The following is a 22,896-nucleotide window of genomic DNA, read 5'->3' on the forward strand; positions in this document are numbered from 1 at the left end:
CTTTCATTTTTTTAATATATTTTTTTTATATCCCATGCAAAAATTGTCTAATATAAATAATCTAATGTAATCTAATAAATAATTGAATGTCTGCTGGTCACTAAACAATCACCCAGCTTAATGTTGGTTTCGCACAACGCTCATTTTACAGGCTACAGTATCACATTTCAGACTTTTTGTGGGTCATTTTCAGTTGACTGCCTCTATTTTTGCTATGGGATGAACCACGGCGAGGGGGGGTTTATGTGCTTCCTTAACTTTTGACATGTTGACCTGACCCCTGTCTCCTCCCCTCATAGGAGAGGCCTACATGAGGCTGAACAAACTGACAGAGGCAGAACACTGGTATAAGGAATCTCTCCGATCCAAGCCGGACCATATACCTGCGCACCTCACTTACGGCAAGCTCCTGGCTATGACGGTAAACTCACACTCTAATGAACATTAACCGAATAATGGGTTGTTTGTTACCTAGTTGTTAAAGAGGCCATTTTATGCCCTTTTACAATGCCTTTAATTTTGTTTTTGGGGTGTATAAGAATAGGTTTTAATGCTCGAATGTTCAAGAAACACATTGTTTTTCACATTTTACATTGTTGCAGCACCCCTCTTCTCACTCTGTCAGTTAAGCTCTGTTTAGTACATTTCCCCATGAAGCCCCTCCTTCTGAAAAGCACAATGTGCTCTGATTGGTCGGCTGGACCATTGTGTTGTGATTGGTCAACCACTTCAAGCGTGTTTCGCAAATGTCACATCCCTTACTATAACCGCAAGTTTCAGCTTACACTCAAACATGGCAACAGCACACTACTAAAGCAACACAACCAGGCCTTACCCATTTTTCTTTTTTTTTTTGAATATGCCTTGGGTTGGAATTATTTAAATGAGGAATACTGTGATGAGTACGTTCCTGGAAAAAATCTATAATTGAGACGTTTCATGGAGGTCAGAAACAGTGCTTACTGATATAGAGAGGACTGTTTTTGACCATAATTATAATAAAAGTCAAAAGGTTCCCAAACAACATTGGACCTCTTTCATCAGATAAATGACCTATTAGTAACTCTGTAAACGTCCTTATTTGAAAGTCAGAATTCTCTCATTGAACATTAAATACCCTTTAGGCATAGTGTAGCTTGAGCACACATTGGCTTTCTGCAAGAAGATACCATTACATAAAGAAACCTTTTTCATCTATAAATCTAAACCGAGAAGTCATGCCTTAAAACCAAAGGCATTCTTTCTTTCTCTCTAATCTTAAAGTTTAGAACTGAAAAACTGATCTAGCTAAAAAAACAGAAGACCGGATTACTCGCACATATGCCCTGGTTCTGAATTCACTCAGCAGAAATCCGTGTGGACAGATATGAGAGAAGATGTGTTAAAAAAAGGTTGAGGGGAGGCGATTGCCTCTGAGAGTTTACCTGTGTCTGTCTCCTTTCATTTCCACTCTGGCCATATGGTCCTCTTCGGGCCTTTTTCTTCCATGAGGCCACCACCAGCTGATTATGTAAAGAAAATACAGGCTGTCTTAATTTAGCATCTTTGAAAGCTCAGCAAGACAGTACAAGGAAAGCAGTGTGCTTTTGAAAGAGGGATTGTTCTGACGGGTTCTAGCAGAAATGGAGCTTCACTATTAAGCTACTATGGCAATAAAATCAAATGAGAAATGTGATGGAATCTCCACTACTTAGCGGTATCGTGTAAAGTCAACATACTTTCTTAATACAGGTTCCTTTTCTCATTGTGAATGATTCATCTGTGCATGCTATTCTAAAGATAAAAGTTATTTTTGGAATCGCACTGTGAAATAGCAGTTGAACATGTTCCAGGCATGTTAAGCTGTGGTGCTCATTTTGGAAATGTTGGTTCATATCAGGTGTGTGTTGTGTCCATAAGGGATCCCTCTCTACATTTTTCCTGTCCTCTGTCATCTTTCATTAAAATGAGGCAAAAAGGCCAAAGCTGTAGCCAAAATGTCTATATACTTTATTAAAAACAGTAGCAGGATCAGAATTTGTTCTTATAAATACATCCTTGCTGAATGAAAGTATTCATATTCAAGTATTATTAAAGGGATACTTCACTAAGTACTTAGTGAAGTATACTTCATTAAAGGGATAATTCAAGGGATTAGCATTAAGCTTTGTATCAGTAGAAACCCGGTAGTATTTTCGAATGACTCTGCTTCCCTCCCTCATGTCCCCCTGAGACGAGAGATTTCTGTATTATGTGTCTGGAAAAAAACCTCAGATGACGTAAAAATCGTCATTTTGCATCATCTGAGGTTTTTTGGCCAGAGGCTAGAGACTACAGCCAGTAGTAGGAGCTAGTTCCACATGTTTTCAACCCGCCCATAGGGGATCTCACGATAAAACGGCGTCTTTTCAGTTTCGAGTCAACTAATAGCCTAGTTGTATCATTTCTTCCGATACTGCCCTCTGTAACCGGTAGGCGTGGCTCGGAAGTGGCCTCGTAGGCAGCGAAGCAAGTGCATTCTGGGAGTTGTTGTCTTTCATCCACATGAGCCCAAAAAAAAACTGGCTTTTCTCAGTCTAGAAGGCACCAACTTCTAAAATAATTTCCCATTTCTACTACATAAATGACCCATTTTAAATAAAAATTCATCTTTCCAGCGGTGAAATCCCTTTAATATATTTTTTATTTATAAATAGATTTACTGAGGATTGAGGAACATAAGAGTTCAGATGCAAAAGCCGCTAAACGCCACCTCCATCAAAAATGAGATTGAGCGAAAGCTTTATGCACATAGTACACGTTCAACAAATGTGTTTGCTTCAAATCCTCTAAATCCCAGCCTCAGTCAATTCAGAAATATAAGTTTGTTGACAAAAGCCTCTAGACGACACTTCCATTTGGCAGCAAAAGCTGCTTCTTTCCAAGAACCAATCAGAAGGCGCGAATCGAATCATATGATTTCGGTGCGCTGAGGAGCCGGCTTTTTTGGGAGCACCAAAAGCTGTGCAAGAGTTCTATGAAAACATCCTGGCAAGTGATGGTGGCAAGGACATTGAACAAGACCTTGAGGATGAGTGAATGAATGACAGCATCTAAAAGTGTCTGAGAGATGTCCTCTTTTTGCACAGAACTGTGTGTGTTTTATTAGCTAGTATAAGCTATTGTAAGATATTGGTAATTCACAAAGAGGTAAAGTCCCATTTATTGTTATTGTTATTTATTGTTATCTTAATGTCATTTTACATTTCATGAAGTATTTTATTCTACTTGAATCTGAAATGCAGTTTATATTGGGACATTTAATATTTTATTGATGTCAATTAATGTTACTAACTTAATATATATATTATAAACGTCAACTAACAGAGAAAGGAATGTCAAAGTGAGAGAGGGACAGAGCCCTTTGATCTCACATCATTTATTCTTGGCTGTGTGAAATGATGTAACTGACAGAAATGTTTGGTCAATCTAAACGGTTTATGGAGTTTTATAAAAATAACTTCAGCCAAAAGTGTTTCAAATTCAACCCATATTTGATATATATGAATATATATATATTTTTTTATATTATTTTTTTTTTTTTTTGCTGGTACCATAACTGACTTTTCAAATATGGGTTAAATTTGAAACACTTTTGGCTGAAGTTATTTTTATAAAACTCCGTGAACCGTTTAGATTGACCAAACATTTCTGTCAGTTACATCATTTCACACAGCCAAGAATAAATGATGTGAGATCAAAGGGCTCTGTCCCTCTCTCACTTTGACATTCCTTTGTCTGTTAGTTGACATAAATCCCAAGACACTCAGTCCGCAAGCATCCCAATACAGGGACTCACACTAGACGCATGATAAGACAAAATAAAAATATAGAAAAAAGAAAATATCCAAAAACAAATCAATTGTTATTGCTCTATTGCACAAAAGCAACAATAAAAAAAATAAAAAAAACATTCACAGGGGCAAACATAGACACATAAACATAGTGTGTAAGGCTAGGCAAGTTCTGTTGCTGTTGCTTCTATTATTTATTTATTTTTTGCTGTTGCTTCTATAAAAAAAACGTATGGTTCGGATCATATTACAGTTTTTGAATTGCAGATTGGATCATTTTTCTGATCAGCCAAAAAAAATAGGGGGATTAATGTAACTTTGCTTTTCATTTATTACTTAAAGCCCCCTTTAACTTTGATACCACAGCAAAAATCTAGTTTTTAATAATTGAACATTATTAAAGACAAGTGAACAGTCAGTAATAAAATAAGAACAAATACACAAATTACAAGCATAGATAAATACAATATAAAGTAAGGTTTAACAGTATTCAGGTACAGAAATGTAATCATTAAACACTATAGTCTTCATAAATTAAATATAGATTAATCTTTGTTAAAGCTGTGTTTTGTTGTTTGATTAACATTTATGATATAGACCGCAGCAAATATGTATAGGCTGTTGTCACTTTTAGACCTAATGCATGGATACAATACATTTACATTTACATTTACATAGTCATTTAGCAGACGCTTTTGTCCAAAGCGACTTAAAAATTAGGACTAAATTAAGCGAGTCATTGTGAAGAGGCAAAAACAACGCAAGAAGTGCTCAAAATACGAAGTTCAGGCATTATTCAGAGTAGCATAAGCCCGATAAGCGGGTTTTCAGCTCTCTTTTGAATGTTGTCAGGGATTCTGCATTCCGGATGCGGGTGGGGAGATCATTCCACCAGCATGGAACTGTGAATGAGAATGTTCTGGAAAGTGATTTTTTGGCTCTCTGTGATGGAACCACTAGACGTCGCTCGTTGACCGATCGTAGGCTTCTGGTAGGGATGTAGACTTGTAGGAGTGAGTGAAAGTAGGAGGGAGCTGAGCCTGTGATCGAGCGTCAATGCCTTGAACTTGATGCGAGCAGAGAGAGGTAGCCATAAACTTTCACTCTATAATTGTCAAACTTATCAATTAATCCGCGAATCACATGCGTGCCAAACCACTGGGCCTGATCCGTTCGGATCACGGATCAAATGCAAACGGTTGCACACATATTTGCTTCTGATTAATTTTAGAGTGAAAAGCTGGCCTTAACTGCTGGTCTAGGATCAGTTTTCTTCGTAATAATAGCATGGGCGAAACAGACTTTGCAAGCAATCCAATGCGTATCTTTGTTGGCGCTCTGGAGAGCGTTTTTCTGTACACATTTTTGCAGCGTTAAGCTATGTTGCCAATCACAAACAGAATTCACTCACCAATCAAAACACCAGATTTTTGTTCAGTGCTGAGTTCTGTACACTCGCAAATCCTCTCATCATAACAGACAAAGTCTAGACATTATGAGAGATTAATTGTTCAGTCAGCTTCATTGATTATAACTGAACTTTATATTAATTTAGTTTAAATTAACTAAAATGAGTGACAGCTTTTAAGTGATTATGAAGGGAGCAATCTTTGCACACTTTCTGCCATGCCAAATCACACATTCAGTAGCCTATACTTGATTTTCTGTTAAAATTTGAAGAGTCCAGAACAAAGTCAGTCCACCAGAGACATAGTCAATCCATCACAGAACCGCACTGCTGTGATGAAACTTGCTCGAGTGAAAGCAAACTCAAAAGGTGTTGTCTTGACTTCAGAGCCGTATTGATTTTGAACTACGTTTTCAGCTCAAAGCTTTCAGGCCCTTGTGTTTTCTTCTTGCTTAATGCAGAAACAGAGGAAAACATGAGTACCCATAATCCTTTGGGTGAAAACAAAACTTTCTCAGGGATGAGAGGAACCTGGGCTGTGATTTGATCAGTTTTCTGACCTTGAACAAACTTGAATGGTTGAGAGGGAAATACATTCGGTATATGTAAACAAAATCTATCATTATTCGGGCTGTCAATTGAATACAATTTTGAATTGGTTTAACTATGTGATATGCAAATTAATAAAATGAAATGCATATATTAGAAATGAACGTATTTCATGCTTGAACTGCTCTGATGACAGAAAAATGTCCTATACATACACTTGCAATTAATTAGAAGGCATGATTAATTGCTTTCATTTATAGCTTTTTTAATTAATTACACTGAATTAAAGCATTAAATTGGCAGCCTTATAATTATAATAGCCCTTTAAATTGGGTTTAGATAATACAACATATTCATATCCCAGTGTTTTCGGTCTTTTTAAAAACATTTTAAAATATTTGTTGACTGTAAGAATATATTTTAAAATGGAATTTATTCCTGTGATGCAAAGCTGAATTTTCAACATCATTACACCAGTCTTCAGTGTCACATGATCCTTCAGAAATCATTCTAATGTGAGGATTTGGTGCTCAAGAAACATTTCGTATCAATGCTGAAAACGGTGCTGCTTTTTGTGAAATATTTTTGTAAATGGATGGAATGGTCAAAAGAACAGCATTTATTTGAATTTATTTTAATTTAATTTTTTTTGCAATAGTGTAAAAGTGTTCACTTTCACTTTTGTCAGTCTTCTTAAGGTCATTAATTAATGTACATTTTTTTTACATTAACAATGAGGAATTGTTCATCCAGTCACCATCACATTGTCCCAGGCATCATTTTCAGGAGAGGACAGGGAAATCTTCACGGTCAAGGGTTGAAAGAAGGAGACATGATGAAACTCAGTCCTTTCCCCTGCTGTGCTGACCTTCCCCGACCTCCATTCACAAACTCACCGGGTCAAAGAGCCCCTCCCCAGGGGTGTGTGTGTGTCTGTGTGTGTGTGTGTGTGTGTTATGAGTGCTTCAGCTGCGTTATTGAATTCTCTCATTTCCGTCGCTAATCAGGCTCAGAATCCGTTCGAGAACACCTCGGAGACATTGGAACAGCAGTGTGTCTGTTGTCTCTCTGATGTCATGCTCAGATTAAGGGGTCGGGGGTCCAGCAGAGAGGGGTGTGTGTGTGTTCATAGGAAAGGGGGGTGAAGCAGGATATTGCTTTAGAGTGATAACATGAACTCGGTGAATGACACTGACATGTGTTTGTCAGGAACTTGATGTAACTTATCTTGATGCATGTCCTTACTCATTCAAATAAGGACACGCATATTTTTCATATGAATCAAAACCCAAAATATATAAAGTATATGTATATACTCCAAAATATATATATGAGCCAAAACATTATGACCACCTGCCTAATATGCTGTTGGTCCTCCGTGTGCTGCCAAAACAGCGCCGACTTGCCAAAGCATGAACTCTACAAGACCCCTGATGGTGTCCTGTGGTGTCCTGTGGTGTCTGGCTCAAAGACATTAGCAGCAGATCCTTCACGTCCTGTAGGTTGCAAGGTGGAGCCACCATGGAGTGATCTTGTTGGTCAAGCACATCCCACAGGTGCTCAGTTGGATTGAGATCTGGGGAATTCGGATGCCAGGGCAACAACTTGAACTCTTCATCATGTTCCTCAAACCATTCCTGAGCAATGTGTGCAAGGTGGCAGGGTGACTTATCCTGCTGAAAGGCCACTTCCACCAGGGAATACCCTTGTCATGAAGGGTTATACCTGGTTTGCAGCAATGTTTAGGTTAGTGGCACAGACATGAAGTAGACGTGTCCACATGAATAGCCCTAGGGTATCCCAGCAGGATATTTAGTCCAGAGCATCACAGTCCCTGCACTGGCTTGTCGTCATCCCACAGTGCATCTTGGTGCCATCACTTCCCCAGGTAAACGGCGCATAGGTATACAGCCGTTCATGTGATGTAAAAGAAAACTGGACTCATCGGACCAGGTGAAGGTCAGCAAGGTCTGCAGCAAGGTCCAGTTCCGACACTTGCATGATAGCCTTCGTTGCCTTCAAGCATCATGTTGCCGGATTGTGGTTTGCCCCTCCTCTGACTACTATTGGTAAATTCTCACCAATGCTGACCGAGAGCGAACCACAAGCCTTGCCGTTTCAGAAGCCTTGCCATACTCTGACCCAGTCACCTTGTCATAACAATTTGGACCTTGTCAAAGTCACTCAGATCTTTATTCCTAGCCATTTCTCCTGCATCCAACAGTTGATTACGAATTACGAAAACCGATTGTTTGTTTACCATCTAATCTACCCAGTCCTTAATATGTGGCCTTGTTAGGAGATGATCAACGATATCTGCGTCACCTGTGATTGGTCATATTGTTTTGGCTCACCAGTATACCATTCAATAGTACGGAGCCGCTACAGACTTTCGCTTGCGCATGAGAAACTATTTGTATGCGCATACTGTACTATAACCTATTTCCTTTGTGCATCTCTGCCATTTTACTATGAAGAAAACGAGAGTATGGATGCACATTAATGAATTATCTATTTGCTAAAAATTTGGCTTTCGTTAGGGCAGTATATCAATATGACGGCCTTATGTCCGCTTTAACACATCCTCTGTGATGGCCGAGAAACCACGCCGTGAAATGGACTGACAGCTGTTTGCATTGTCCTATTTGCCAAGTTCGACTGATACAGTAAAAAGTGCTCAGAATTTGGCTTTCTTTAGGCTTTAACGGATTTAACTTTGTGGCGGAAATTATTAAGTAGCACAACTGTTTTCAGAAATAATAAATTAGAAGAAAAAATGTATCTTGAGAAAATCAGCATATTAGAATGATTTCTGGCTGCTGAAGAACAGGTTTGCCACCACGTGAATAACATACTTTATTCTACTGCACCACTGCTGTAACCTTTTTTTCCCCGTTGCATAAACTATAAAAGTCAAGTGTCCCATGTGTCTGTTTTCTTTATTTCTTTCACTCTCTCGACATTGTGTAAGTTCGCAAACATCCATGTCTAACATTAAACAGCACTGGCTGTATATAGTGTAGGCATCACTGTGAGTGCAATACATTGATTTAAAGTTACACATCACTGCTTTGGGGATTTAAATTATACACTGTAAATAAAAATATTTCACTGATTTGCAGCTGGTCTGAAGGTAACTTCATGCACTGTTAATCAAGTGAATCGTGGGAGCGTGCAATGATAATGTCTCTCAGACTGGAATGAGTATTGTTTAAGGTTTAAATTGCAATGGAAGTTTATTCATTTTTGTATCTCATCATTCTAAAGTTACTTTCTTTTCGCTTAATAAAATATAAAATAGAGATATTCTATTCTAGAGAGAGTATTTTCTTTTTTTTTTTTTTTTTTTTGTATTTGCAAGAAGTCTGTTACATTTTTACATTTAAATCATGCTGTCAAAGGGTGTATAAATTATAGCAGCATTAGGCACTGGAATTGCTAAACACATTTCTTGTTGTTCCAGTGAACGTTATACTGTATACGTCAGAAATCATCAGGTTTAAAGTGAAAGATTCCATGAAAACCTCACCCTGAAGAAATTCCTGATTATGATTTGTTTGTTTTCATTTCAGGGTCAGAAAACTGAAGCGGAGAAGTTCTTTCTCAAGGCGATCGAGCTCGATCCTACTAAAGGAAACTGCTATATGCATTATGGTTGGTAGTGCTTTATTTTTAATCACTCCTAAACGTGCCCACATGGGCTGAAATGACATTAGCTAGTCATCCAGTAATGCAAAAATAATGAGGTCATGTAATTCCAAACATTGCATCTGCTCTAGTTTTGCTGATGCAGGGAAATTCGTGAAATACTTTCACAATTTTACTACAATCCATTTTGGCCATAATTGTTCACATTTAACTCTTTAGCTTAGTCTTGTAATTGAGGTTACGTTTGTAGGCTCTTTTACAGCAAGATAGATGGTGCTGTGCAGGAAGTCATTGTTTGGGTGTTATCTGAAGCGTACCTTGTATACAGATGTTATTCCAGGGAGACGAAACCACCCACGCCTCAGCGAGCAGAGATAGATAACGAGAACTTATTACTCTAAGGAAAAAGCATACGAGGGTTCATGTGTGTCTGCATGTATGTGGTTTAGCCAAACTGTAGCCTACGACCATTTTTTCAGTTTGCCTCTTGTACAGTATTTTTGTTTTGTTTGAACCTCTTTCGTAAATTATTATTGTGCATCACATCCTCATTTTTAGTGTTAATTTTTACATAGTTTTTTATATTAACAGTTTTTGATGAAAATGTGAGTTTTTGTCCTGTCATTTTCATTAATTTTAGTCCATTTTGCTGTTCTTGAAATGGAAATGTTGAGAAAAATAACATTTGATTTTATGATAATGTGAGAAACCACACTGTAAAACTAAAACATAAGTGCACTGCATTATTCATATTTTATAGTATGCCATCGTATTATTATTAATCATATATTTTTATCAACAGTATTTGTTTTCAATTTAAAGTCGTTTCAAATTGAATGTTTAAAAAAAAGTTTAATTATCCTTAGGATGCATTTTTAGTTTTATCTCGGCATATGAGTCTTCCTTGTATCGTTTTCCCTAAAATCCTAAATTTTCATAGTTGACCTGTCCCTGGATGCTCCCATGTATGGATTTAGTCCAGAAAAACACAGTATCACTGGCTAACCCCAACAATGTGTTTTCTACTCAATCGCTGCCAAGGCATCTGCGTAATATTATTTAGTACGTGTCTGATCAGGCATCTTTAGAACACGTACTATCCAAAGGCCATAAGGATGATCTTCTATTTCCTTCTATTGTTCTCTGGTGTATAACTGTCCTGGAGAATGTGCCGCCTTCTTTGTATTTTCCGTTTTGCATGATTGACCACATCGTCATTTACCAAAGGGAGAAAGCTGCTTTATGCCTGATTTTTGCAATATTTGTGTAAATCATTTGTGCCACTCAGACATGCCTTAATTGATGACAATGTTTAAAGTGCCTCATTACAATTTTATTTATGTCTAATTTTCAATGTTTTGGAATTCTCCTACAATAGGTGTATAGTAAAAAAAAAGATATATATTTTTCACAGATTCGGTCTCTCTAAACCCCTCCTTTCTGAGAGTGTACTCTGCTCTGATTGGTCAGATCTGTTGCCCATTGTTGTGATTGGTCTAAGGTTTACAGCACATGTTGTAAACTAAACAGCCATTACCATATCCCAATTTCAGCTCTGGAAGCTTTCTCAGCACTTGTATACACAGTGATACGAACCGTAACAATGGTGTTGGTTTTACCGTATCAGTTCGAGTCCAATAATGAAACATTGAAAAAAGTAGCTGATCAACCAGAGCACGACTTGAGCAGGACATTTCTATGTGGTAGACATTTCTGAAATGAAAACCATAGTCTGGCATTATGCAAAATTGTTATAAACCTACATAGGTTCATGCAGGAAGTAAGATTGGAATTACTGACCACTAGTTTCAGGCAGTTCAGAATCAGTTCTTTCTTTAGGGAGACAATAAAACTGTGATATTTTGAAACTTTGCAGCATTTTTACAGTCACAAAGAGCTATATTACACACTACATAAAAAGGTAATATCTTGTAAAAAGCATAATTGGGGCACTTTAAGCTTTCTTCCTTTGCATAACATCACTTCTTATGTTTCTACTTTGGTCCATTGCTATTTGGGAAAAAATGTTTGGTTTTGGCCCTGCAGTGTTCAGGAGTGTGGAGAGCCGCTTCGCCAAATAGCAACAGGCTGTTTATTCCACTTCGGTCTTGACCGATGCCTCTAGCAACGATACTGCAGAAGTTTCAGATCCCAGTCGGTCCCCTTTCCACAACCTTACAGGAGTAAGCGTTTAATTTGTCACGGAAACATGCCTATCGGAGAAATCTCAATTGGACAAATGGTCTGTCAGATGGTGCGCGCGGCGTGCAGCGCCCTTGCTATCTCGTGTTTCACAGAATCATTGAGAGGGCAGACCAAACTATCCGTCCAACAGCCAAAGGAAATATTTCACATTTGTCTTTCTGAGGGAGTAAAAGCAAATATAAAATGAAATTCCCCCCTTTTCTTCCTCAGGTCAGTTTTTGCTGGAGGACTCGCGGCTTTTGGAGGCTGCCGAAATGGCAGAGAAAGCCGCCCAGTTGGACAGTGAAGAATTTGATGTGGTTTTCAGTGCAGCTCACATGCTCAGGTGAGAAGGACACGCTTAATCCATATAGACAACATTTTGTACTATGATTAAATACCCTGGACAACGCATAAATGTTTCTTGTAGCTGTCGTACTGGTTTGGTTCGACTTTATACAGCATTTATAGTTAAACATTTTTTTTTACAAACTTTATATTTATATATTCACAATATATATATGAGGATATTCCTTAAATTTAAGTTGCAGTTCCACTTTGTTTACAACAATAATAATAATAATTCAGTGCAAATCTTGAAATTGAACTGGAGTTTAAAGAGTCTTGATATTTGATTGTGAATGGCACACAACCCTGTTTTTACGATGAACTATATTGGTCATGCGTTTCGTTGCCACTTTGATGTCCAATGTAAAATCTGGATCCTGAAGCAAAACCGGTTGAGAACCGCTAGATTAGAGGATGTTTTTCTATCTCTTTCTCCCTCTGTCTCTCTTTCTCTTACTCTTTCCACCTACCCATTTGTATGGATGCTTTCTTTCTATTGCAGTGCACCACAGGACATGTAATGGAAAGCCTGCATTAATACCCTCGCCTCGAGGTTTCTGTTGAATACACTTCTCATAATTACTACATGGAGTTCACATGGTATATAGTTACACACTTCCTAAAAAGTATTACAGCCCTTCAGCAGATTTTGCATGGGGCTTTATGCTACACGAACACTTGGTTGTTAATTTCTGTCTTAGGCCGTGTCCCCTGCCTTCATACTGGCTTGCGGTCCAACTTATTTGAAGATCGGGTTCCTGGTGTGTTTGTCTTGAAAGGAAATGCAGAAGGGTCTCAGATGGGGGGGGGGAATCGGAAAGTACGAGACCGCTTCAGATGTACAGCGTTTTCTTACGGCTCTCAGGGGCCCGTCTGCACCGACAAGTTTGCTTCCTTACTATCAGTTTCAGTTTCCTTGCACTCTTCAAACGACCACTGGTTATTCTAAACCCCAACCAAACTGTCACTGCCACGCTAAGGAAAAGCTATGTCTAATTTTACTACTTCCAAACAAGTTTTCCCAGTTGTTTGTTTGTCTGTGAAAGTATCATTTTCAGTATCATTTCTGCTTTTTTAGTATTTTTAGCAGCAATACTTTAAGGGGGATACATTTATAAATGCATCTTCTTAGAGAGGATTATAGCGTGCTGGAAGTCTTAACAGTCTAGAGCATGCTAAAACCCTCCTTCATTGCGTCTCTAAATTAATCTCTGTTTAAGCACCACTTTTGTAACACATTCACCTCCTTCCACAATATATTTCATGACAATTGCTGTCTGATTTCAGCCAAATTGCCTTTTAGCATTGTTTGCATTTGAGCATTGTTCCCATTATTATCCATAATCCATAGCTCTCATTGTTTTAGAGGATTTCTATAGCTTTGTATAATAAAAGGTTACCATTGAAGCTCTCATGTAATGCAGTCTTAGATGGTTACATGAAGTTATGAATTATTTTATGCTTTTTCTCTGAAGGTTGGTGACCACTTTGGAATGATATAATGAGCAGATTGCGGTGAGATGGAGGAACAGTTTTGGTTGCCAGATATTAAACATTTGTTTTTATTGTATTTTGGAGGTTTAGATCTGACCTAGGGAGTTCAAGTGGATGCTGTCTTTTAGATTTTCACCATATATTGCAGTTGTGGAATGTGGTCATAGAGGCCAGTCCAGTCCTAATACTGTTGGATTTTGACTCTGTTAAGAGTGGTCACTTTCCAGCTGATGATTATAAGGGAATTCTTTGTCCCTGCAGACAATTGTGGTTATGATCAAGCTATGGTTTATTGTGTGCATGTGAATGTGAAAATTACACCGACTCGTCGTTTAAGAGGAAAGGATTGTAAAACAGAATTGGGGATGGTGAACAGTAACACATGGTTCTGCTTAAAATGCTTAAGTCCACTGTTGAGAACCGGTCATCCCATAGATTTTTGTCTTTTATCTTTTTTATCTTAGATTTTTCTTTATGTAACTTTTTTTATCTTTAGATTTTAAATAATTTTGACCCTTGTGTTCAAGAAAAGTTGGGCCATTAGGGAAAATTCAAGGTTTGAGAAGGAAGACAAATCATACAGTTTTCAAAATGGATACATCTAAATGAGAGGTTTTAAATAGTTTAAATGAAGGCAGATGCATATTTTAAGACTCATTTATACTGCATAAGAAAGCAACAACAGTGCAGAAAGTCATTTTTTATAATGGTCAATGTACTAAATAAGTTAATATTTGTAAATGATTAGAAAATATTGTCATACAATAATTAAAATGTCTCAGATATTTTTTCAAACTGGCTTTATTTTATTTATTACAGAAGCCAACTGGACATCACCGTAATTTAAAACCAGTGACCACCGTAATTTAAAACCACTAATGATTATAAGGGAATTAAAACCACTGATCTAGATTTGCTGTTTTCAATCATTTGTAAATATAGATAATATAAAGATACACCATGAATATACATCAGGTCGCATCATTATAGACCTTATGTAGCCCCGCCCCTTTTCAGCGCTGTGCTCGTTGTGTTCGGTCTTCCAGTTTGTATTTCTACAGCATGAAGGTAAGATCTTACGGATTTTTGAATGAGCCGCTCATTTTAAAATCTTCCCGGTCTAATTACATTTATGACATAAGCTTCAAACATTACAATGCCCATGATAACTTTAAATAACTACAGTAAGTAAATCCACCTCACCAGCTAATTACTCTTTGACAGCGATGCAATAGAAATATACAGAGCTACTGCAAAAACGGAAGTTCAAACACAAAATTCTAGGGAAGGACAACACCATTTTTAGCTGTTCAAAGTTCACCATGATCCAAAGTATTCTCCCACTCAGCACTTTATTTTATTTTTGGCTTTTTTAATCATAGTATATCAGAATGAGGGCAGGAAATTCAAATGAGAGGAGTTGAGAGTGGGATTGGGAAATATTGCAAGCCGAACTCAAACGTGTGTCACCCACATGAGCAACAGAGCATGTGTCTGAAATGCTGCTTAACCTACATATACCCTCTTCAGCTTTACTTGTAGAAATGTCATCCTGAATGGTATATTAATGCTGTGTCTTCATTCATCTTCTTCTTTATTCATCTTTCTCTCTAATGTCAAGGTTGGAACTGGAATGTTTTCCACAGACATAATTTATCCATCATCTCATTGCTTGAATGTTTCAAGTAAAGTCCATCCTATTTTTTCTTAATAAAAAGCTATTTCTTGAAACATTTAACCTTAGCTCTTTTCAGCAAGAAATGTTTGTTGAGGATGAAGGAGGGTCTATAAAACTGGCCAGAATAAGAAAAGCGTTCTTCTATCATTAATCTTCGGCTCTTTCATCATTACAACCCAGCCTGTCTTTGGCTGACGGTCATTGTCTCCATATTGAACTCACTTCTCAAAGAAGTTATTGCTACCAGCAGGTACAAGCAGCTAGAAGATGCATGTGGGGTGTTTTTACATGGAAAAAAAACAAAACCTTTAGGTTGTAAAGAAGCTAAAGATCTTCAAAGAGCATCCAGTAGGTTGTAGGTCATGACCTGAGAAATAAGGGCAAACATTTTATATCCCTATTTGGCTCAGTTTCTCCGTGGCAGTAAAGTTGGTCAACAATTGATCCCTGGTTTGATGGCCAGCAATAAACCAGTGCGAAAGGATGAAGTAACACGCAATGTTTATGTGCTCTTTCAGGCAAGCCAGCCTCAATGATGCTGCTGAGAAGTACTACGGACAAGCAGCCAGCCTGAGACCCAATGTAAGTAAGCATGCAGTCCCACTCATATAGGACATGTGCCATTCACACACATGGTGGTTGAATTTAATTGATTGGTGTGACTCAACTGATCCCCCATAAGTTGTATCAGCGACCAACTGTACAAGCTCTGCTGGCGGTCTTGGGGTTTGTTTTCACAGCATCAGTCTCAAACTTTAAAGAGACGCAGTGTGTCAGAAACATGCGCTGTGAGGTTTGCAAAACACACAGTTGTTTGATTTCTTTGGAATATGTGAATGCGTTTGATGTTTGGTGTGCAGCTGCCTGAAAGGAAGTTGCCTTGTAAACCACACAGAAGTGTAAAATGGAAAAATGGAAAGGTGAGGTTGACTTTTAGATTAAGAAAACTTAGCAAAGACAAAAGAAACAAAAAAACTAGGAAACCGGTAATGAAGCCTCTTTACAACAATGGTGGAGTAAGTTATCATACAGTCAACCAGATAAAAAAAATGTATGTTTAATTTATAAAAAAGTATTATTAGTATTATAATTATATTTTAAAAAATAGCTTTGTCTGAGTGATGGTTATGTTTGCTTATATTCATTCTTTGCATAACTTTATTTTATTTTCTCTACTCTATATTTTATTTCTGTTTAGAAGAAAAAAAAATTATTTTGGTATGAAATATTAAATAAAATTAAAAAAAAATAAAGTAAAAAATTACCTAAACTCAAGCCACTGTTTTATCATGCATTGCTATTGCATTTAACGGCATTTAGAGGTAATATATGAACAGAATCATTATTGAAATTCCGGAAAGCATGACTTGTTTTAAATGTAGCTAAATTAATATTATGAATATTTGATGTGTGTCAGCCAATGTCAAATATAGTTATTCCGGTAATGTATAATTAATTTGAAGTGCACTTAAACTACATTTACCCCATCTCAAAAATGCCACCTTTATTTCAGTATTGTACAGTGTCTGGACTTTTTGCACTTTCTTTAGGGATGTTTGTCTCCTTAGCAGCTGTTTCAACAAAGGTCCCAAGATCCTTTCCACATCTGGTACTGCTGATGCTGTGACTGCATGCCGTGATAGTGTTGTGAGGGATACTGTGCGGTTAGAGTGTAGGATGAAGAGGAAGGAAAGAGGTCAGGAAACTTCTGGAGGCCACAGCGGGGCAGATTCCCCTCCACTGCTCACTTCCTCTCACCTGACAGTATCTAGAAAGCCTCTATATTGTGGTGAACAATCAAACGTTACACCCTTCTCAAAAGTATACAAACACAAATATGCACATGTAAGAGTTGGCTTTTTTTTTTTCTTTTTTTTTTTTTTTTTTAGCTGACGCTTTTATCCAAAGCGACTTACAATTGCTATATATGTCAGAGGTCGCACGCCTCTGGAGCAACTAGGGGTTAAGTGTCTTGCTCAGGGACACATTGGTGTCTCACAGTGGATTCGAACCCGGGTCTCTCACACCAAAGGCATGTGTCTTATCCATTGCGCCACCACCACCCCTGGCTTGACTTTTAAGTCAATAAATTAGGATGTTTTTTGGCTATTTCTTTTTTTATTGATTCATAATATGAAGATGTTTTTACATTGATGCCAGACTTACCATTTGTTAAGGATATATATTAATCTTTTTCATTTTCAAATCAACTTTTTTTTTTATTAATTTTTTTTTTTTTTTTTTTTTGGCTTAAAATAAAATGGGTAAAATTAGATAAGTAACTTTCATTAAATAATTGAATTAACTGGATAATCCCTTTACAATTTAAACCAAAGTATGTGTGTATTAATTTATTATATATATTAATCATAAAATGATGCATTTTTTGGTCATATCAAACTCACATTTTAAATGCATACACTTTAAAAACTGTCTGTTAAAATAGCCAGCGACATGTACAGTGTTAATATATGAAGGAATTTTTGGTTACACTTTATTTTAAGGTGTCCTTGTTTCAGTGTAATTATACATTTAAGTACGGGGTAAAATTAATTAACTACATGTTATAGGGTTAGGGTTAGATTAGGGTTTGGTTTAGGGTTAGTTGTAATTATGCATAATTTATAGATATCATTATAGTAACTACATGTAACCTGTGTAACAAGGGAATTAAAATAAAGTGTTACCACATTTTTGTATTGATTTTACACAGATGTTTTACCCATATTTTTAATTGCACATTGTATTGTGTTTTAGGGTTAAAGGAAATGTCCTTAAACTTACCAGAAAATGTCCTGGCAGAAAATTACCAGTACCTTTTTTCCTACAGTGTACTTGGATACTTGGAGCTATAGTGAAAAAGTGGCTGAATATGTCTTTGAATATATTTGGTTTTGAGAGGAAGGTATACGTGTCACCTGAGTGCAGTTAATGCCACAGTTTGCAGTTCATTTGTCCCTCAGTCTTGTTTTGAGGTTTGACTTCTCTGTGTTGGGTCAAATAGTGCTAATATATTACTTACACGTTGTGTAATTTTACAACGATCGTCTCTTTCTACTTTTCCGTGCGGGAAACCATGGCAGCTGGCCTAAAAAGTCAGTTAGTGTAAGTTTTACTCTCGTGAGAGTTAGATAATATACAAGTCTTTCCCTTCAGAGGTGGCAAGTGAAGCATGTCCAGAAATGGTTTTGTATTAAATCACAGTAACTTCTTATGATTATATATTTTAGACATTGAAAACATTTGTGTTGAAATTCTGCAACAAATGTGTTTGTGTATGTCCATGTGAGAACTCATGGTATGCTGGGTTTAGTTAAGGTTCATTTTGATTTATGTATCTATTGAAATCTCCTTATGTGAGAAGAATTGGCGTAGACAACATATTGTTTCCATTGAAGCCTGATGCATTCAACATCACTCATGTAACCCTGACATAAGTAAAATAGATGATGTGCATCCAGGAGAGTTATAGACTGTAGAATAACAGAGTTTCTGGGTAAATTTATGGATTTGTGAACCTGAAAACTTTTCCAAAATGCCAAAGATTCGCTATAACCGTGGTTTGTTTTAGAATAAGCATGCAAACAATATTATTTGCTTCCATAAGGTGCAGTCACATTAGTGAAATTTTGCATGCCAAAAAAGGTAAATTTTAAACAGTATGAAGTCACTTTCAAACCAACCAACTTTCTGTTGGTCAGCGTGGCAATTTCATATGACCAAATATTTCGTGGTGAAATATTTCATCCTCTCACGAAACTCCCAATCGCACAAATTCCTATTAAAATGACTGGATTTTGCTTGCAAAATTATGTCGAACAACGGTAAATGTGACTGCACTTTTAAAGTGACTTTTTCCTTAAACTGGTGTTTTTTTTTCCCACAGTATCCCGCAGCCCTCATGAACCTCGGAGCTATTCTCCATCTCAATGGCAAACTCCAAGAAGCGGAAGCCAATTACCTGCGAGCCTTGCAACTGAAACCGGACGATACCATCACTCAGTCCAACCTGCGGAAACTGTGGAACATCATGGAAAAACAGGGCTTAAGGACCATGGCTCCTTGACTTGGACACATTTGATCTAACAGCTTCTCTGAAGTTGTAAAGGAGATGTTCTCTCTGAGCTCTCAGTAATGAGGTAATTGACATCCTAGGGCTGACAAAGAACATCTTCAAAACCTGGGTTACCCATGGGATGCTTACGCATGCGAGAGCGGCTTCGTCTGGTAAAACTGAGACATTCTGGAACAATCTAGAACTGCGGAGCTCTTCAGACGTGTCGGGAGTCCTTAACTTGAAGTGGCCCATAGATGCATACTTGAAGTCTCATGATAGATTAGATGTTAATTAGTTAGTCAATGCTTAATAGTCTTGAAGGGCAATATTTGCCCTGAGACTGAGAAGGAATTGAGAGTGCTACAACCCCCATGAGGCTATACTCTGCATGTACAGTACATTTAAATGTCATTTCTCCATTCATATGATTGGAATCATTAATATTTAATGAGCACATCATGGCTGACAGAAACGCCTGGACGCAAAAAAAACAAATCAAATTGTCTAAACATCATCAAAGTAATTAGGTAAATAGGCCAAACATGTCATACGTCTTTCTAACTGTAAAAACAAATGCCAATTGTGTCAAAATGATTGATTTGTGAGGTTGTAGACTTAGGGTGTGATCACACTTTTAGTTTGGTTTTCTTGGTTCTTTTGGTCTGGACCAAAAAAAGAAAAGAATACATTTAGTCCTGGTGTACCAGAGTTCGTTTTAATCTAACCAAACGTGTGAACACACCCTTAATGACACTGTACATATGAGCACAGATAATATGTGAAGTTTGGTTTGGGATGCAGAATTTTTTGCGAATGCTTTTACACATTCCATCAACATTTTGTCAATCCAGACATGACACGCCCACAACACAAGATAACTAGTGGTCGGTAACTTCTGGGATCAAGAAATTGGATCCATTTGCTGCATATTGCCAAAAATGACAGGAAAGGAACATTCGATAAGCTATGTAGCCTGAAGGAAATTAGCTAATTGAATTTGCAAATTTTGCCTTACTTTGCATAAAACTGTTCTGTAACTGATAGATTCAGCGGATTTGATTTCCTTGTTGCGTTACTAATACAAATTCGGATGAAAAATGTTCATTTGTTAGAATATCACATTTAGCAGAGTGAGTTTTTTCACAGTTACACAACCACTCAAAAGTTTGGGGACAGTAAGTTTTCTTTCTTCAAAAGTGACAGTAAAGACGTTTCTAATGTTACAAGTGATTTCAAATAAATGATGTTCTTCTGAACTTAAAGGTTTTCAACATTGGTATTAAGAACTAATTCTTGAGCCACCAAATCAGCATATTAGAATGATTTCTGAAGGATCATGTGACACTAAAGATTCAGCTTTTCACAGAAATAAATGACATTTTAAAATTAAATAAAAAATTAAAACACTTATTTTAAATTGTAATAATATTCACAGAATTACTGTTTTTACTGCATTTTGATCAAATCAAATGCGTCCTTGGTGCGCTTAAGAGACTACTTTCAAATCTTTCAATTTTTAAAAAATCCCAAACTTTTGAACGGTAGTATTTATTAGATCTGAACATTAGGACCATGGGCATCGACTAGTTCTGCTGGTAATGTCCTTTTGACTGAATTGGTTCAACAGACCAGAAATGCAAAGTTTTGACTGGTAACTCCTAACCAAATACAGATAAGTTTACTTGTTGTACCTATCTAACAATATACAGCCATAGTTTTGTAAGGGATTGTTTATATGTATTGTTGGTTTAATATTTTCTTCTATGTTTGAGTGTATAAATGGAGCCTAATATATAAAATGACACATTACACAGTATGATGTTGTTGCTCAAACAGAAAACGATGAGCCAGAATCACGATATGCGAATTATTTGTTTAGTTCATTCAGCGATTACTTTGTTTCATGATAGTCTTTATTCCGTGCATGTTCCTGATCTTCAACTTGGTGCTCTTATTTGGTGATCCCAACTATTTTTATGAAGGATTTTTGTAATATGAGCCTTCTCTCCATTATTTTAACATTGACATTGACACAAAAATGAAAATCTGTCTTTATCTTCTCGCCCTAAAACCCACATGACCTACTTTCTGTTCATGAAAAACAAATGTGGAAAAAATCATGTATCTTTTCCATGCTATTACAATGGAGCTTCAAAAAAGCACCGTAAGAGTGGTCCATACGACTCATGCGCTATATTCTATATCTTCTGAAGCTATATGATAGCTTTGTGTCAGGAACCAATATAGGAATGTTACATAAACCACTTTTATTCATTGCAACAGCATGGAATTAAGCAACCGAATGTATTTGGTATGACATGAGGGTGAATAAACAAAAGAATGTTCATTTTTCGGTGAACTATCCCTTTAAAGTCCTAACAAATGCCATTTCGGACAGCCGAGTCAGTATTAACTTATTCCTTTTTGTGTTTGTCTTGATGGAAAAAAGAAAGAAAACAGCTGGCTCTGTGTTATGTTAAAAGTGTATTAAAACTTTCTGATTCAAGATGCCCTTTTTTATAACACATTTTTGCGCTGAACTGATTCATCCATTGTTTCACTGAGACGTGTGTAAAGGGAGCATTGTAAAGGGAATAAACCCAGAATTTGTCATGCATTCATCTTGATGGTCTCTCAGACGATCGTTTCTTCACATTTCTCTACTTCTGTGGTCTTCTTTTTCCTTCCAAAGTTACTGAGCTCAAATGCAAATAATAACTCAATACAGTCTGATCTTTCTAATATTAATGAATATTAGACAGATTAGGGAAAAAATACTATATATAAAATAATGTTGGACGTCATGTTTTATATATATATATATATATATATATATATATATATATATATAGCAGAGAGTAGCATAAGATTGGAATAACAAACCTCCCATGTGTCAAAGGATGTGCATTCCTCATTACCATAGTAAACCATTTGTATTTTTATTCGTCTCAGTCGTAACGTGATGTGTCTTGTCTGTCCTCCACAGTGTAAGTTATCTGAGTAGTTTCTAGTGGTACCGGTTGTGACTGCATCGATACTGTGCCGTTTTTAGCTGTACCCAGTGTGTCTGTTAAGATGAGTTTTCATATGGATTCACACAATGCAGACCTACACGACTAAGACACCTGCACCCGTAGGCGTGAGTGTGTTTGTCTTTCCTCAGGGATTTTGAGAGGTGGCGATATCGCGGTTGGTGCTCTCAGAGCAGAGAACGAGTTTACTCAATAAAAGAAGAAAAAAAAAATATTTTTTGGAACAGTGCATTTGTATAAATGATCAGGATTTGTAGCCTTTCTTCTGTTTTTGTATAAAGACTGACGTATGTGCCAGATAAGACTTTTCCCAATGTCACATTTTTTCCACAATAAAGTACCCGGTGTTCTGCTCTCTTCTCCAGACTCTATATCGTTGGAATACAAACATTTCAAAAGTCTGTGATCCATTCCCTTTCATCTTGTTTTCTTTAACGTCATTTAACTCAAATGTTGTGCTCCGGTAATGCTTTGAACAATGGCTATAACAGATAGCGTTAAGTGTTCTGAATATTATAGCTGCAATTCTTTAGGGTTACATAAATACTTTAAAACAGAGCCAAGACATCATTGTCTCCATAGAAACCAGTCTTCAAGTAGGTTTCTCATGTATTATTTTTATTTTTTTATTTTTATTTTTTGCATTACTTGAGTTAATGCATTAGGTATCACAGTTTACATTATTT

At 36.9% G+C, this 22,896-nt stretch overlaps 1 protein-coding gene across 1 annotated transcript in view; it reads left to right on the plus strand.

The window, feature by feature from the left end:
• Positions 1–22,570, plus strand: part of tmtc2b (transmembrane O-mannosyltransferase targeting cadherins 2b) — a 110,059-nt gene extending 87,489 nt beyond the window's left edge. Inside the window, exons 8-12 of the mRNA XM_082182073.1 lie at positions 300–421; positions 9,342–9,423; positions 11,833–11,947; positions 15,640–15,703; positions 19,008–22,570. Of these exons, the coding sequence (XP_082038199.1) occupies positions 300–421; positions 9,342–9,423; positions 11,833–11,947; positions 15,640–15,703; positions 19,008–19,187 (563 nt within the window). The 3' untranslated portion in view covers positions 19,188–22,570. The remainder of the gene's footprint in view (positions 1–299; positions 422–9,341; positions 9,424–11,832; positions 11,948–15,639; positions 15,704–19,007) is intronic.
• Positions 22,571–22,896: the final 326 nt, after the last annotated feature.

This window comes from Leuciscus leuciscus (genome assembly GCF_965113295.1).
Source record: "Leuciscus leuciscus genome assembly, chromosome: 10".
Classification (NCBI taxonomy): domain Eukaryota; kingdom Metazoa; phylum Chordata; class Actinopteri; order Cypriniformes; family Leuciscidae; genus Leuciscus; species Leuciscus leuciscus.